This window comes from Amphiprion ocellaris, chromosome 4 (assembly GCF_022539595.1).
Source record: "Amphiprion ocellaris isolate individual 3 ecotype Okinawa chromosome 4, ASM2253959v1, whole genome shotgun sequence".
NCBI lineage: Eukaryota > Metazoa > Chordata > Actinopteri > Pomacentridae > Amphiprion > Amphiprion ocellaris.
Genome location: NC_072769.1, coordinates 21975954 through 21994740, shown reverse-complemented (window position 1 = coordinate 21994740; position 18787 = coordinate 21975954). Strand labels below are relative to the sequence as shown.

The 18787-nt window shown below is 39.5% G+C and overlaps 1 protein-coding gene across 15 annotated transcripts in view; it reads left to right on the top strand.

Moving 5' to 3' along the window:
- The window catches only part of gab1 (GRB2-associated binding protein 1), a 66516-nt gene extending 48266 nt beyond the window's left edge, over positions 1–18250 (top strand). For 6 of the 15 annotated variants that reach the window (XM_055009854.1, XM_055009857.1, XM_055009859.1 and 3 more), the window contains 10 exons: positions 2433–2661; positions 2837–2929; positions 3400–4085; positions 5412–5506; positions 6712–7009; positions 9802–9891; positions 11903–11996; positions 13104–13227; positions 16246–16374; positions 16458–18250. In XM_055009854.1, coding sequence (XP_054865829.1) covers positions 2433–2661; positions 2837–2929; positions 3400–4085; positions 5412–5506; positions 6712–7009; positions 9802–9891; positions 11903–11996; positions 13104–13227; positions 16246–16374; positions 16458–16616 — 1997 coding nt within the window. In that variant the 3' untranslated portion in view covers positions 16617–18250. Of the gene's footprint in view, positions 1–2432; positions 2662–2836; positions 2930–3399; positions 4086–5411; positions 5507–6711; positions 7010–9801; positions 9892–11902; positions 11997–13103; positions 13228–14151; positions 14228–16245; positions 16375–16457 lie in introns of those variants that run through there. The other 9 variants (XM_023289030.3, XM_023289033.3, XM_023289032.3 and 6 more) reach the window with 7 other exon arrangements.
- The last annotated feature ends 537 nt before the right edge of the window (positions 18251–18787 follow it).

Genomic DNA, 18787 nt, shown 5'->3' with positions numbered 1-18787 from the left:
TAAATGTTTTAGTGTAAAAAGAATTGGCATTGAAGTCACACTAGTTCAATGTCTGACTTATCATGCCACTATGATTCTTTCTGGAGAAGGTACTTTTCAAAGTTGGCAACTGAGTCACTGATTATGCTGCTCCAAGGTCGTCCTTTCCACTGTATTGTGACTGTGCCTTCACCTCTGTTACATAGCTAGTGTTACAGGGTAACCCTGGTAACAACATTCATGACATCTCTTCAGCAGAATTATTGTAACTGGCTCTTAAAACTCTGATGTGCAAACTTCACGGTAAGACTGTTCAAAAAGAGGCTAGGCATACAGAGAGATATCCTTGCAGATAGCCTTTCTTGCAGTTCTTATTACAAAATAATGTCCTTCGCTCTGTGTTTTGTGCTCGCTTGCACTTCTCTGCGTGTGGGGTACAACTCCCACTCCACTGTTGTGCATGGCCACACTAGAGTGCTTTATAGCTGGATAGATATTAGAGTAAGGAGCATGAGGAGGCCTGGGCATTGAGGGCTCTCACAGACCATGTAGGAGGTAGGAAGTGTCCTGTGCTAGAGTAGTACATGCAGAGGGGATTTTCCCTTTTCCTGTATGAATCAGCACTTAAAGCTTTAACTAAGAAATGGCAAAATGACGACCAGGTAGAGAGGAGTGATGTACTTTATAAGAGAGGAACTGACTTTTACAAGAAGAAAACTCAAGAACCTTACTTGAACCACATCAGTAATAGAAAAGAGTAGAAGGAGAACTGTGAAAAGGGTAGAGGACTGTGGGATGAAAACAGATTTCACCCAACGTACACATCAGCCATCTTGGCTCTCAATGCAGTACAGTAATCAGGGCAAGCTGAAGGGTTTGAAAAGCATTCTGACATTCAATAAATCACAGTGTGGCAAAGAAGAGACCTTAATCTCTAAGAAGACAATTTTTAAAAAAAAAAAAGTATTCAGACTGTTCATGGGCAAATAAAGCTTTTAATTGGGCTTTCTATATATTGGACATAAAATGGTGGGGATTTTGTCTTTGAATTCAGAGTAATGACTGCAGTGTCTTTCCTTTTGATACCAGCTGTTTGTACCAGTGTTCCTCACCTCAGGCAGGACAATGTTCTGTATTCCACACACATTTATTTCCTGCAGGATTTCTGCTTAAAAAGGAAGCTAGGTTATAGGTCATTGTGGCTTGCTGGATCAGTTAAGAGTGTTTCAGCTGGAGGCAACACGGCTTTGATTTGGGGTTGATTTCTTGCTTTGTATGGAGACACGACATCATATCCGAGAGCTGTCCTCAAGCTGCTCTTTCATTAGAGTGAGCTGACATGCAGCAGTCGCTCAAGTTTGCACATTAGAGATCTAAAGTTGTTGTAGTGTTGCTCAAGCTGCTGCAAGACATGGTAGACCGTTACATTGGAATTGGGTTGCTAGGAAACAGCCTGGGTTTACGTTTACTCTGCCAGAGTTGATGTTGTCAAACACAGCTTAGTGTTTACTTTGTGCCTAATGTCATCAGCCACCAGTATCACCTGTACTGTCTCAGTGGGCTTTACTGGTCCACTGTAGGAGCAGTGCCTGGTCTACCTTCAGTGACTTCAAGAAGGCATTGGTTACCAAACATTTGGAACAGTTAGAGATACTAAAATACAACAGGGTGGTTATAATCCAAAATGAAATAGGCCCAGCGTGATGAGTTCATTATATCTACTTGATCCAATGGACCTGGGACCTGGCAGATCTCAATTGCATTTGAGTTTACGTGACCAATTTAGTCACTAGATTTGTCTAAAAAATGAACTTCACTCATTCACTGTATTGCCTGTGTTGAGCAGAATGACATCTGCTTTTTCATACAAAAGCTAAAACTTTATTACAGTGTATTGTTTTGTTTCTCTGTTAGTGAATGTGACAGTGGCCCACCTCCTCCATGGTCAGCTAAGAAAAATCCTCTATCCTAATTTATTCTTTTGTGTTTCGAAGCACACATAACTGCATATAGTAAATGAGATCACGCATACTTCCATTCAAAATTTTGGGGTCACCCCGCCAATTTCATGTTTTCCATGAAAGCTCACACTTTTATTCATGTGCTAGCATAACTGCACAAGGGTTTTCTAATCATCAATTAGCCTTTCAACACCATTAGCTAACACAATGTAGCATTAGAACACAGGAGTGATGGTTGCTGGAAATGTTCCTCTGTACCTCTATGTAGATATTCCATTAAAAAACAGCTTTTTCCAGCTAGAACAGTCATTTACCACATTAACAATGTCTAGACTGTATTTCTGATTCATTTATTGTAATCTTCACTGAAAAAAGCTGCTTTTCTTTCAGATATAAGCACATTTCTAAGTGACTCCAACCTTTTGAACTGTAGTGTATACACATGACATTTTTGCCAGGAGTCAGCACCAGTGCTCTTATTTTCCTCCTCAGACCCAGCAAAAGCAGCTCACCAGGCAGCCACCACGGGGCTGGTGGTGGATACGCCCCCACACCCGGCTCTGGGTAATATTGTTGGTCCAGCAGCCGCAGTGTTGTCCACCGTGCCACCTCCATACCAGCCGGTCAGTGTGCGACACCTGGACTCTCAGTCCAGTTCAGAAGAGCCCCAGGATTACCTGTGGTTGGCAAACTGTGAGAGCAAAAAGCCTGAACCCAACAGGTGAGACTGTGTGAATGTGTGCTTTTGCTGTATGTATGACTCTTTATTCACTGTGTTGGAATGTGGCACTGTGATGTCAGCTTGTCTCTGTACAGTTTTCAGACCATTTATTCTTTTTGTACATTTCAACTGTGCTGCCACTCTTGTCCTTGTCTCTGCTGTATGCTGTGTATAGCTCAGTTGAGCTTCACTCTCTATTGGAGGGGGACCAGGAGTATTTGCTCCTGGAGGAGTGTGAGAGCAAGACACTTCCTCCACAGGCTAGTCTGTGAGTGGCCAGCCATCCAGCTGGAACTGCCTGCTTGTGTGGAGTGCTACACTTGTATACAAGACAGACCAACAGAGAGATACAAATACTTACTGCACCGCTCTGCTGTACATGTACATGACTGTTAATAATGATTATTAATGCTGGATTTAAGGTGTTTGAATCTTTAACAACTATCCACCTTCTAGATCAAAAAAGACTTAGATGTGCTTTACCTAATCCTGTATTGATTTGTTTTTAGCTGCATGTTTAAAAATGACCCAACAGCAACAAAGTGCCTCAGTCCTAATCCTTATGCACAAGGAACTGCTAATATGGCAAGAGTTGCCAAAGATTACTGATAAGAGGTGTCTGAGTTGTTACTATGGTTTGCAGACAGTGGTTTGAAGGCTAACTGTGACTTGTTCTTTAAGCCAGCATGTTTGTTGTTGGTGTTAATTCTCTGGTTTGTATGTGTGTCGTGTCCTTAGAGCCCATGCTGAGTGTTCCAAGTCTACCTCTTCAGAGACAGACCTGAATGACAACCTCCCATCTCACCGGACGCCCACCTCCTCCACTTCCTCCGCTAAACACACCTCGCACAATGGCTTCTTCCCGCAGCACTCGACTCCCACCTCCGCCCCTTCCACTATCTATGACTCGCCTCCGTCACGTGGTGCCTCACTCTCAACTGACAGCGGCCTTTATCACCTCCCTCGGAGCTACTCCCAGGACACTGTGCTGCTCCCCAAGTCAGCTTCCTCCCCTCCGGCTCATCCAGACGGCGGGGACGGCGACCTTTATGTCTTTAACACGCCGTCACGGAAGCCCTCAATGGAGACACAGATGCGCAACCTTTCTATCAGTTATGACATCCCACCCACACCTGGTGCAAACTGTACCTACCAGGTGCCCCGTACGTTGTCATCATCGACAGGGGTGGGGGGATCGGAGGGTGGGGGAGATGTAGTACCCCCACCCAGACCACCCAAGCCTTCACTCAGTTCCACCTCAGGACCCCCGCCACCCCCTGCTGAGCGCTCACCTACGGACACCTATTGTGTGCCTCGCTCAGCCTCAGAGACAGATGGAAACTACTGTGTGCCTACTAGCGCTGGGAGTAAGGCTTTGCGCAGCAACACTATTGGCACTGTGGACTGTTCACGACTCCGCAAAGGTTTGTGTTGGAGAAATTTTTGTTTTCTTTTTACTTTCTTTTGACAGATGCTTTCTTCCAGATGCAGTTTCTGTTTTCACCTTTACTCATCTGTTCACAATCCATTCAGTGTGTCAAGGCTTATACTCAGCTACAGCGTCACTAACTTCAGGAGCATCCTTTAAATCTTACAACACATGACGCCTGAGTAGTATCTTATCAAGAGGAGGTTCTACTAAAATCAGACAAAAGCACAAGAAGATGTTTTGAATTGACAAGAGATGCCTTTCATAATAACAGTTCTTGAATGTATTATCCTTTTTTTTTTTTACAAGGGCTTAAAATAGACAGAACACAGCTGTCAAGAAAAGAGAAATTTGTGGAATAAGAATGAACAGCATAATTAGTCTTCCACTTACTCCTCTCTCCCTCTGGTGGTGACAGATGTCATTGCAGAAGCTTCAGTGGCAAGATCATTTTTCAGTGTCTTGGGTCTTTGAAACAGCTCACTTGTCGGTCTTCACTGTGCTATCCGCTTGTGACAGCTGTCAAACAAGCACTCACTGTGAAAACAGAGACTATACCAGGTTCACCTGATAATTTGTATATATTGAAATTGAATGTATTTGGGGATTTTGTCAATATTTAGCCCTACAAGAGACTAGAGAGGGCTAAAGATTTGCTTTGCATCTTGTTGACAGAGCAGGTCAGTGGACCCATAGATGTAAGTGAGAAACAAAATAAAGAGATACTGTGCAGAATCACTAAACAAAAATATCTTGGCTCAAGCGACTGATATGTACTGTAAAAAAATGGGGGGATTTTATCTGACCCATTTAAAATGTATCTATTAATTTGAATGTAGTCACAATATTTTAGAGAAAGGACGTGCCCCATTATAATTCTGTCCTCCCTACTTAGTCTTCCCCAGCTGACGCTCTCGTTTGTCTTCTGAGCTTTTTCTTGCACGGTTGTGGTTCTTGTGGTCGTAAATGAAATGCATTAGCAACTGCATCATTACCTACTGACAATGCAAAAAAAACAGTAATTATATGCGCTACTCAGTAGAGCATCTTACATAGAGCTGCTGAGCACTGTCCTGCTGAATAGCTAAATACGCACAGTCATGAAAACTCATATTTTATTTAGACCTCTGTAGTGTATATTACTTGGATTGTGCTATAGCATAAATGGGCCTTAGTAAGGAACATAATGGGGAGTGAAAATTGCTACTATGTGCTGTGCACATCATTTACGGGTAATGATTTAAGGAAATAAAGGAATTGAGTGTTTTCCCAGTACAGTTACAGTATTTGTGTATTGCAATTATGTGTTTGTTTTTTGCAGATTTTGGATCCCAGGACTGCTATGACATTCCTAGATCATTCCCCTCTGACAAAAGCTGCTCGTTTGACTTCAATGAAAGCATGAACAGCTACTTTGTAAGTGTTGTTTTAAAGGTCACTGGTGTATAATAATATTAAAGAGCTGTTAAGTAGTGTGTGACAGCATTTTCAGAGAAATGTTTTCTACTATGATGGTGATGCTTTGACAAATGGTGTTAATATTAGAAACAACGTTTTTCAAAAAAACCCAAATTGGCAAAAAAAATGCTGTTGTTTCACAGCAAAGCTCTAAATATACATGCAGTACCAAGTGTTCACTGAAAATGTATTTCGAGTAGAGGTAAAAATATTTAAAGGATGACAGGGAAAGCCATCTTTGTATATAAAGGTATTCTATTTTGCTTTAATGCTACCAGAAGGATATTGCACATAAACAGGCCTTCTGCATGCAACGTTTCTGAGTCACTCTTCATAATGACAGTCAGCATTCACACATTACTTGTAGCATGCTAATTTTTTTAAATGAGCACAATATTTCGTACTTTCAAGCTCTTTAAGTTTTCAGTCTGAACAATTAATCAATGTAAAACTTAAATCAACAGAGGCATTTCAAAGAAGTTCTGTGTTGGAGTTGACAAGCTTTTTACTATTACTGTAAATCTGTATCTGTTTCAATTATAAGTGTCCTTGGTTACTCATAATGAGTCTGAAAAACTTTAACTCACGTTTTATTACTTTTTGATGCTTATTTTATACATTTTGACTGAAAAATGTTAACATGATTTTTCAGAGCTGTTTTGTCCAACCAACAGTCCAACAGTGGGAACAGTCAGAAAAATTTTGATTTCATTTCACTAATCATGTTTCACATTAACCCTTTGATGCGTAGACACATCAGGAGATACCCATTTTCCATTGGATTTGGGTCACTTTTGACCCCAGTTATGCATCAAAGGGTTAAGCTAGTAGTGCTGCTGGTTCATTGCTAGCCAATGTTACCTTCTGATGCTCAGAGTCTGTCTGCAATTTTCCATTTTCTTGGTGGTGAAATGTATTGTGGCTAGTATCAAAAACTGCCTATCTGTATGTGTTAGTATTGGCAGTGTATTGGCAGTTGGTACTTTGTCTTTCCTCTGTTCTTTTGCCAAAAACAACATCCCAAAAATTGATTGAAAATAAGTGTTGGCCATCAACTATTTCACAAAGACACCATTGAAAATGAATTCTGTACTCCTGTGAGGCTATCTTGTACCTGCTGTGTCTCTAATTAACAGTACCTTTGAATGCCTTGTCACCCTCAGAAAAACAAAGGAATGATGCCAGTGGGTAGTCAGTCAATGGAAGAGGTCGACCAGAACTACGTACCTATGAGTGCCAACTCCCCGTCACATCACCACTCAGGCAGTTTGTCAGAGCCCATGCACGAACCCAACTATGTGCCCATGACCCCAAGCACTGAGTTCTCCTCCCTTGGAAAACAGGTTCCCCCACCCGCCCACATGGGATTTCGCTCAAGCCCAAAGACCCCTCCTCGCAGGCCACTGCTCAGTGACTGCCAGCCCCCACCTGTTGACCGAAATCTTAAACCTGATCGCAAAGGTGAGAGGACAATAGATGTCTCTGCATGTATAGCTGTGACTTGGTTCATAACTGTTCAGTGTGTTTGTGGAGTTCCTGCTTCGGGGTTGATCTGTGCTGGATTTTATTGTCGCTCTTAACTTTCGTCAGTATGCTCACTAATGCAACAACTGACCATGCTGTGTCTCACACCGAGCTGCTATTCCCACAGTGCTGGCTCATGGTCATAAAGCCATCTGTAGAAAATTTCGTTTGAAAGCAGTGCCATTTTTCATTCTACTTTAGTTGTCAGTATTAATGTGGAAAAATGCTTGTCTCAGTTTGTCTCCCTTGGTTTGTCTGGTGTATTAAATACCACCGTCTTCCTCTGCGCCTGTCCTTGACCAGCTTATTTTACCTTGTGATAAATTAGTTTAGTGCCTGCTACATCGTCTGACATCCAACACATTTAGCTCCTTGTCAGAAGCATGTTTGCCTCGAGCTCCTGTGAGGCTCTGTCGACTGTTTTGGTCCCTGTGCCATGGAGCGACTGAAGCCCGGAGTGGTCACCTCCATCCCCTTTGTTCCATCATCTGAATGGAGCCCTTTGATAAAAGACTTAACAGGGGGATTTACAATTTGGGTAGACCGAAAAATTGAGTAATGAACAGAAAGAGAGTTGAAGAATGACAGGGAATCATCACAAACCAAAAGCCAGAGCTGTTTTTGTCATTGTAGAAAATAAGGCAGTTTTACGTTTCCCAGTTGGGAGTTCTCCTTTTCTCGTGACCTTTGTACCAATTGGCTCCAAATTTGGCATGGATCATTGCTGGACTACCATGAGTAGAAGTTATTAAAACTATTATTATTTCTTCAGATCATCTGGCTATTGAACAACAGTCCAACCCCTTTTAGCACAGTATTGTATTTCACAAAATGAGCCATAACTTAGTGTCTCCAGTGCTCATGAAACTTGGAATTACAGTTTGGCAATGGAAACTTGTTAAATAGTTAGTGGTAATAAATGCATTGGGCAAAGTCCCCATCAGGACTTAGAAATGCACATTTAGCACTATTGTGTATGCCCAATGCTACTTATTGGTACATCATATGTAAGCCTATTACTCTTAATCCATTGGATACAAGCTTGTTTTACCACATTTAACAAAAAATTCAGGACTGCTGTTGTTTTGGCCCTTAACTTCCTTTTTCTCACTGATGTTGTCGAGCAACTCAGAATTCCGCTTTTTTTTTAGTCGCTTCAAGTCTACTTTATCACAGCATCTTATTTGAATGTCTTTTAATGTTTTTCGAGGATGCTTCATAAGAAGTCTCTTAGCTGTTTGTTAGAACCAAGAAAAGGTGCCTCGTCTTTCTCTCTTGGTGGCATTTTGTTGCAATGTTTTTGTTTTAAGTTACGATTGGAAAAGTGCTGTGCAAATATGATATTATCGTAGCCTATCTCTAACCCTCCACCGCTCCTGGCACATAATTTGCTCTACTTGGATCTGCTTGTAGCTGCATTTTCTATTAGAAATGGCACCTAGACCGGTATGAAACATTTCAGAATATGGCTAAAAATCGGTTTGGCTGACGTCCTTGAATATTTTCAGTCTGATATTCAGTGAATCTGAAGAAAAGTGAACATTAGTGAGTGGCATATCTATTCAGCAGCATTGATATGAGGTATTGATTCTTTGAAAAGTACTTTTTTTAAAATAGAGAGAGTGAGTGAGTTCATTCACACTACCATTCAAAAGTTTGGTGTACACTTAGAAATGTCCTTATTTTTGAAAGAAAAGCATTTTTTAAATGAGGATAACATTAAATGAATCAGAAAAACAATCCAGACATTGTGAATGTGGTAAATGACTATTCTAGCTGGAAACGGCTGATTTTTAATAGAATATCTCCTTAGGGGTACAGAGGAACATTTCCAGCAACCATCACTCCTGTGTTCTAATGCTACATTGTGTTAGCTAATGGTGTTGAAAGACTAACTGATGATTAGAAAACCCTTGTGCAATTATGTTAGCACATGAATAAAAGTGTGAGTTTTCATGGAAAACATGAAATTGTCTGGGTGACCCCAAACTTTTGACTGGTAGTGTATAAAAATAAATTAAATATCACATGACCCTTGGAGTTTCCCCTGGATGTTCTTCATGTCTTTTTTTTTTTATACCATGAGCCATGCAATATTCTTCTGTTCTCTGAACTAATATGAATTTCTACCAGCCATGTTCATCTTCTGTGTTCTTTTCTTTCTGCTTTGGATATCTCAGCTGCATGTTGTGAAGTCTTTGACATGTGTATTCAAGGCCAGCATCATTTTACTTACACAAAAGGTGATTCTCTCGAAATAAAGTGTCTCAGCTTGGAACTGTGGTACATATAGGTTTGCTGCTCTTGCCAGCACTGCGGCAAAATGTTGTCATCACAGTGTTAATGTGGAAGAAGCAATGTGTCTCGTCAACAAGTTCACTCGGCAGATTGATATGTGCGCTTCTCAACGTGATTTCTCAGCGTACTCTGGGTGCTTATACACAGCTCGTCATGCATGCACAGCTGTGATGTCAGTCTTTGTGTGGGAAGCCGTGGTGCATGGAGTGAGGTGCATGTTGGGTAGTATGGGTCTGCTGTTGTCATGACAATCATTCTCTTGAAGTGTGCTGCACAAAAAAAGGTTGATTGGGTGGACGTGAGGGTGTAGTTTTGCTGTTCAGCACAGTCTCGTCTTTCGCTTTGCATGGCGGAGCAATTGTTACAATAGGGCTTAACTGTTGTGATCACCAGAAATTTTATAATAAGCAAAGTCTTCTTTCACCAATCAGGTCAGAGTCCTAAAATAATAAGAGCAAAAGGTGTCTGTTTAGAGCGAACCGACTCTCAAACCGTAGGTGAATTCCCGAGGCGACGCAAGGGTAGGTACACCACACCGAACTGCTACTGTGTATCTGAATATTTGCCATTCTTTGACCTCTGCACTTTATTTTGATTGTTTGCATGTTGTAAGTAATCTACAGAGGGATTTCTCTTGTTTCTCAGGGCTGTGGGTTCTAAAAATATGAAATGGATGTGAGAGCTATTGCATTAATCCAGTCTAATCATTTTAAATCCCAGCAGGAGGTGGATGACCTGACACTTCATGCATGCACAATTGCACTCACAGTTTTGAAGCTCATGAACAGTCATAACATGTCTTTCAAAATAAACCGTTACTACCACCTTACCTAAATACCCTCCACACTTTAATGTGATTTCTTACATGCCGTCAAACCAAATACCTGACTAACATTTCTTTTTCCAAACATTTCTTTTTGTGTTTGCACTTCCCCGTATTGTGCTTCTAAAACCCACAGTAAGATGTAGCAGCCACAGCAGGGTTGTTGTCACTTAAACACTCACAAGGCTCAGGGAAGCAGTAGATGGCTCCTCAGTAGGAAATTGAACATCGATATCATCTAATAAAAGAGAACCTCGCATAAACAACCATATCCGATCTCCTGTCTGTGCACATATATACTGGCTGCCTTCTCCTGAAAGTATGTATTCCAGCTTCCCTTAACAGAGGCTGTGGGTGATGATCCCTCCATGGTGTCCAGACTGTATATGGGTCATTAGAGTTTTTGAAGAATAGACCTTCTCTTTTACAATTTTCTGCTCCATATTCATCAGTAATAGGTAATAAACTATCAAGGCTTGATTGGCTCAGCTTAGACATTAATGGTACTATTTTTATTCCATGTTTTATTTGTTGTTTGCTAACCCTACTCTGATCACAGTAACAGGGTTGCTAATCCATGCTAATGTTAGCTTTTTCTCAGCAGTAGAAGCTAGATATTTAGCTGTTACTGCTGACCAAGAGGACAAACTGACTGATGGAAAACAGTCCAAAAAAATTAGTCTGATCCTGATAATATGAGGTAGAGTGAAACATTCAATCAAGGCTGAGAATGTTATGAAAATCTGAAAAATAAGAGAAGACATAGCTTTGCTCTATCCATTCTTTTTGGAAAACAGTTTGATGATGTTAATTCCAGCGTTTCATGTGATTCACTGTTTTCTTCTTCTGCCAGCTAAAAAGGTTATGCTAACAGGGTTGTTGTGGGACACATGCATAACAATTGTTATTTAAAATATTGTGTTGATTAAAAAATTGCAAGAGACATCAATGAAAAAATATTACAGAAAAAAAGAAGATTTAAATTTCATTTTAACTGTTTTATTTTAGATTCAGTTTGGTCATCAGGGGGGTGGGACAAGAGAAAAATGGCATTTTAGGGGGAACTCCAGACTTATTTCTCATTTTTAAAAATATTTTCAAACATTCATTTCTCCTAGTTTTTTTAGATCTGGTCTCAGGACAAGTACATTTACACGACAACTGCATGTTTTAGTATTTTGTGCATGGATTATTTGAAATTTGAGAGGTAAAATGTCCTCCAATTCTGGAATGACCCTGTTATTGAGTGACCATATTAGACTTATGTTCCACACAGATTTGCATGAAACATAGGGCTCAGCTTTTCTCTGTTTTTTCCAAACCTTATATGAAAGAAGATTGATCACTCATATTATACATCCCCACAAATCCATAGCTGTTGTATGTTTCATTTAAACAAGACCAGCAGATGAGGGATAAGGACTTTGAAAACATCTAGTATTAGAGGTTTAAGGGCAAAAGTACAGCAACTTACCTATATTTTGTCATTTTTATATATAACATTTCCTAAATATACAAAAGAAGCACTGTTGCATTAATCATTATCATTTTTTGTTGTTGGCCTTGTGATTTATTACCCAACATGAATACACACTAGAATATAAACGCACAGGTCGATCATCTCTGCAGTATACCATTTTTATGCTTATGACAGCCTAAAAACAATTTTTCTCAAGCAGTGACTGACTAGTATGTGTACCTTACTTCAGGAAAACCTGCTCCACTGGAGATCAAACCTCTGCCAGAATGGGAGGAGCCCTGTACACCTGTACGCTCACCTGTCACACGGTCATTTGCTCGGGAGTAAGTATCTAAAATCTTCTACAGCATTTTTCGTAGTCCTACATTTTGCTCACAACCAAGGTCGTGTTTGCACAGTCTGCTTTCCTGTGAACCTTATTTTTATTTTTAGGTTAAAATCAGATGCTCTGTTTTATTACTTGTTAACCTTTAGATGCATAAGTGGGTCAAAAATGGCCCAGTGAGGTCGTTTTCTTGCAATATCTTTGTAATGAATAGTTATTATCATTTCATTTTTCAACTATTGATATCATTCCATTTAGATTTTTAAGTTACCTTTTATTGTTTTTAAAGAAATTGTAATATTTGTATTACTACCCAAAGCTCTTTATCACTGATAATGTCATACAAGAGGTGATGAAGTGCACAAACTTGGAGGGACAGAGTGGAAAAATGGCAACAAAATGGATGTTGACATTCTTCTATTGCTGCTCTGTGTAATAATCTTCTTTTTCAATTATCAAAATGTTTAAAATCTGTTATAAAGTGAAAAATAAACATATTTCAAACATGAAATCATTCCTGTGTTGGTGAAAATGTAATGCAAACAATAATACAAATGATTATTCTTAAACAAAATGACAAAAATGAAAAAGAAACAAACCCACGCTGATTCTCATACGGGTCATTTTTGACCCACTTGTGGCAGAGTGTAGGGTCCAATCACTCGTGCATCTAAAGGTCAAGAAGAATAGAAATGACAAAATGTTACTTTATAAAGAAAAATATGCCATGCACTACCTTCTGGTTGAACTACATACAGTGGAGATTTTCTTTTTTTGTCTGGAAAAGAGGACTTTGGTGTGAACATGACCTTCTGTAGAGGATGCAATTAACTGAAGAAGTAGGAACTAACATTTCATGCATTACTGTAGCCTCTGAGCGACCAAAGTAGCACTGCTCATACAAACAGGTCTGGGATCTGCCTAACACTGAAGGCAGCTTGTTGGCTAATCTGAGATGAGGTCTATTTCTGTGCTTAGCGCTGCCGGGACTCTTCCGGCTGCAGTGGTTTATAGCTGTGGCTGTTATGTCTGTATTATATTTTGTGCTCACCAGAGACTGCAATTTCTTGGAAGTTGGTGTGTAAACATTATGAATGCTGCTCAGTTTCTCTAGGTTCCCAATGCCAGCGAGACCCCCGTCAGTGCATAGCACGGCCTCCAGCACTGACTCCGAGGACTCTGCTGAGAATTATGTAGCGATGGTCTCTAATATGCCCACAGATGAACCAGTATGTAACACACAACTATCCTCTGATAAAAAGAAGTCACACAATTACTTCCTTCTTTACTTCTCAAATCGCAGCTAATCAAAACTACAGAGAAAAATGTGCCAAATGTCTGATTGACTTGTGCCTTTTTGTGGTTTCATTAATCTTTTTCATCTTATTTAAATGGAATCTAAAAGGACAGTTTTCAGAACATATGCATCATAAATACAGCAAAAGATTTAGCATGAGGCAGAAAAAGTTTTTTCAGGATTGAACACCATGTACAACACTTGGAATGTTAAGCCGTAGCTGTTTACAGAAGCTATTAGGAATTCCCGTGTCCAGTCTGTGCTGTTCTTCATATGTTAGTGTGCACTAGTTAGTGGTTGCTGCAGATGGACTCCTCCCCACTTCAGTTCTTTTCTTTGCAGTTTCCTCTTGCCCTGCTACTCACCTTTCTTTATTCTCAGTTTTTGTTCATTTGATTTTCAGGTATTGTGTTCTTTTATCTGAGCCTTGGGTCATATGAAATGAAATCAAGTTGAGATTTGTTTTAGTCATTTAGAAATCACTGCTCAAACAGGAACTATTGGCTTACACTGCATTCTCCTTTCTGAAGAATAACACTGGATATATCAGCCAAAAACACTGAGGGATAATATTTCTATCCGCAGGGGTACTTTCTTCTACAGTTTGGTATTGGATTCACGATTTTCTTATTTTTCTTGCTGTTAACAGTTTGTTTACTTTTTCCCTAACATTTGCTTTCATATCATCTGCTGACTTCCTGTTCTTTCATCACAAATGTTAATTTCTTTCTCCTAAGTTTCTCATTTGTCTGGCTTCCTCAAGCTCTGCCTTCATCCATTTCCCTTTTCTTGCGTTTTGTTCATCTGCTGTTCTCTTGTTTTTCTTTTGCAACTGCTTCCTTCTCGCTCTGTTTAGAGAGGAGTCCTTCTACTGCACAGTCCCCATCACCCCTGTAAAGAGGGAGGTGGAGGAACTTGACACCATAGAGGAGGTGAGCAGGGTTGCTAGGTTAGACATGCATGGCCTTGCCCTGTCAGAACACCAGAGGTTGCTGTTTTCAGGTGCTATAATTAGATGAGAAATTACATAGAACAGCTTTGTTGTGCCAATATCAGTAGCCAGTACCACCTACAAGCCGGATGCACGGGTTGCAGTGATTCTTAGAAGTGACAAACCATCACTGTCCTTCCAGTTAGAGTGTCCTAGTCACCATTCTAGTTCTAATAACTTCACCTTATTTGTAGTTCACAATTAACACGTATAGGCCCTACATGTACCATAGTGTTGTCACAATATCAAAAATCTTCTAGACTACAAAAGATCTTTGATTTGATATTTAAATATCATGACAAAAGGAAAGTAAACCACAAAGCTATGTCTATGAGCTTCCTTTAATACAGATGTATGGAGAGCATTGTGAACTCAAAACAACCTGAATATTTAACTATGCAAACCAAAGTACCCAAAGCCTCTCATGAAAATCACTGTTGAGAGACATCTTTGTTGCAACATGTTGGTTTGGTGCCCACTTTTGTTGGCTGTATTAGCAGAGTAGTGCATTCACACTTCAGTAAATCCTGCCAGTCTTGTCTAGTGACTGTCAATAATGGGCCTAACTAAAAGAAAAGATGGGCATTGAAAATGAATATCTGAAAATGCAGCAATAATCCACTTCATCTAAATCAGGGGTGTCAAACTCATCTTAGTTCCTGGGCCAGCATAGTAACCTATAAATAACCACACCAAATATTTCCTTTGTTTTAGTGCAAAAAAGTTCACGTTTAAGGAATTATCTTTTTACAAAACATTATAAACAACTTGAAATTTGTTAAGAAAAATAAATTCAATTTCAACAACATTTTCCCTCAGTTTATCATTTACACATTATGACTCCCAGATCACAGAGTGTCTATAAAGGCACAGAACATTTAGTCACAGGAATCTGGAACTGGACAATTTAGTATTTTACACTATGATTAAAATGACAAAAGCCAGACAACAGAAGACAAAACACTACAAAAATAAGACAAGATATTACAAAAATGAGACAAAACGAAACAAACGACACATAACAAAACAAAAAAAAAAAACAGACAAATAAATTAGACAAAAAAGTTACAAAGCGACAAAAAAATTGACAGACAACAAAAACGAGACAAAAAATTGCACAAATGACACGAGACAAAAAATGACAAACCCGAGAAACAAAATGACAAAAAAATAGTCTAACAACACAAGAGAGACAAAAAAAACACAAAACAACAAATAGAGCAAAGCACAACATAACAAAAATAAGACAAAAAACACAAGCGAGACAAAATGGAAACACAAAATGACAAAAACGAGAAAAAAACGACAAAAAAATGAGAAAAAATGACAGAAGTCAGACAAAAAACTACAAAAACAAGATGAAATATTACAGAAATGAGACACAAAATGACAAAAAGAACGATGAACAATCTAGTATTTTCCTTTATGATAAAAACTTGCTATGGTCTAGGAATTATTTTAAATTTACAGTTTTACAAATTTACAATTTGCAGTTAATGTCTTCTCTTTAATTTTTACACTTTACAAAGTCGTCCCACCGGCCAGATTGGACCCTTCTGGCGGACCGATTTTGGCCCGTGGGCCGCAAGTTTGACACCCCTGATCTAAAAACTACTAGTACAATTAACTTTTTGGTCCAGGTTTGACAACCACTTTACATGGACTATGATTTCATTTAATTTCTCTACATGTGAATTTTGCATGAACTGTCAGTTGCAGTCATCTGTTAAATTTTCCAATCCACCAACTGTACCTGTAAGAACACACTCTACAGATGATGTTGATCGTTGATTATAGAACATGCTTTGTGAAACTACCAGTCTTGTGGTAAATCAGATCTCTTGCAATCTCTGCAAAGAAATGTTGGTTATTGTGACAACACACGAGCATATCTGAACATGAGCTGTGGGCAACTGCGCCGCTGCTATCGATAAAAGCGTCTTTTTCCGGCTCACGCAGATCATGAAGCTCGCTGCGCCCATGACTGCGGATGGTGGGAGTAGCCCTATGGTGAAGCCGAAGGGAGACAAACAGGTGGAGTACCTGGATTTGGATCTTGAATCCGGCAAGTCTACCCCACCTCGGAAGGTAGGAGTGCCACATTCTGAACCACATTTTCTCCTTTACAGGCAATTTTAAAGAATTTTTAGACCAATGTTGTGTTTCTTTAGATGAAAAGCAATGGAACTGGCATCACAGCATCAGATGAGCGTGTAGACTATGTGGTTGTGGACCAGCAACGGACACAGGCCCTTAAGAGCACCCGGGAGGCCTGGAGCGACGGCCGCCAATCCACAGAGACAGATACCCCCACCAAAGGACCCAAGTGACCCTGTTGTCCCAACCACCAACCCACTTTCCAAGCCCCCAAACTACCAGAACTTTTACACCAGTGCAGGTTCTGGTTTGTGCTTTGGGACGGTCCAACTATCACGTTCCACCTCAACAATATCCTTAGTGTCTAAGAGCCAGTGGAGCAACTCAACTGTCTTTAGTTTACACTGCTGTCGGGCCTAGCAGAGCACTGTCGTACAGAGGGGTGTGGGCCAGGAATAAGCTTTATGCAGTATGAAAGCAGGTGGAATGACTGGACTAGTCTTTGGGGTTTGACTTATGCAGATTCATGAACTTTGAACATTCACTGCCTCCGAAAAGGATTAGAGGTTTCTTGATCAACTTTCAACGGCCTGCGGGCTGATCCAGAATTAACATTTCCTTAAATTGTAATGCCGTTTGATGTTGTTTTGGAGTGAAATCACTTGATAATATGATCACAGTAGCTTGTCAGTGCAGCACTACTAGTTAGCATAGCAGGTTAACACTTCAGTTTGGAGCGCGGTGAAGTTTCATTGGACACAGTTCACAGGTTGTTTCTTCCTCAAGTTATGGTGGGTGGTTTTAACTGACCCTGATCTGTATCCAAGGCAAACTTCAAACCCAAATCCCAGTACAACAGAATTTCAGAGATGTTAGTTTTCCTTTCAAAACAAAGGCAGTTGAACTTGTTCATTTTTTAATGTAACCAAGTGCTAAATTCAAGCTTCTGATTCACTCAAGGTTTAATCCACTGAACATGATTTGATTTCCATTTATTTTCTAAGTGGTGATGCTTCGATTTGTTACAGTGGAAGTGCAAAGACTGTACAAAAGTGTTATGTATATATACAGGAAGCGTCCTTTATTTGTATGGAATATCCAACGTGTTTGACTCGACGGTATACGGATTCTGCAGGGTAGAATCCTGTACCTGTATTAGATGGTATCAGGACTTGTGATTAATGAATGAATTACTGTGAGTTTTTAAACGAACGTGACAGGTTTTCTATAAGTTATGCAAAGGTATCAAACTTAGGCTAGAGAGAGAGAAAATCAGGTACTCTTTATAAATGCATACTAATACAGCTTTCCATTTCTAATTTATTTCTCAAGCTATTTCATCAGGTGGATGTCATGTCCATTTTTAGCTCAGTATTCTTGATTCATATGGAGGAACATTTGCTAGAGTCTGTTTAAATGGTCAGTTAGTTTCACAAGTTCATTCCCCCTTTCCCTTCCTCATTTCTCTCTCCTTTAGGTTTAATTTATTTTAAATTGAACTGGCATACAGTTTTGGGTAATTGGCTGCCTCATGTAGTCAACTTGATGCATCTTTTTTAGACAGTTAAAAAGTCTTTGTCTACATAGATTTGTGCTTTTACTAACCTGTCTACTCTCTTGCAGAAATCCCAAGCATGTGCTACCACAAGACAAAAACCATTGCTGTACATATTTTGCCATCGATTAGATTAACATGTATCTTTTAAAAGACGTGCCTACTAAGTCATCTTCACTCTACTTTGCTCTTTCCTTATTGCAGTCTCTTCGTGATACGGACTGCAAAGCTGATGATGCTTTATCTTTTTTAATGAATCTCAACAGAAAATGTAAATTTTAAAAAATGGACTAAATAAAATCCAGCATCTTATGCAGGCATTGTCTTTATTCAGCATAATGTTCTTATTTTTTTAACAAAATCAAGATGAAAGAGGAGAATCAAGGATGGAAAGTAAAAAAAAAAATAAGTAAAACTCCAATAACAAGTGATATGTTCATTTTCTAGAGATTTAATGGAGGATTCTGTGCTGTGTACAGTGAGAGTTATTTGTTTTTTAAATACCTTCTTTTCACCTATATACAAATTGGAAAATTAAAAAAAAACAGTGATAAGAGTGTGACCAGAACACAGACACTCCTTCGACTAGTGTCTATAAAAGTCCACCTTTAAATGCAACTTTATTAAAATGACACAGGGCCACAGATGACAAGAGAAAGATTAAAACAGACTATAGGCATGCTGGATGCTTGTGTTTCAGTTGACCACAACTCCACAATTTGTCGTCTAAGAAGTCATTTCAAACAGCACAATATGGCAGAGAACCTGCTGTAAATACTACAAATACACTAGCTGTCCAAAAAAAGGCGCACTCTAATATTTCATTGGACGGCCTTTAGCTCTGAGAAC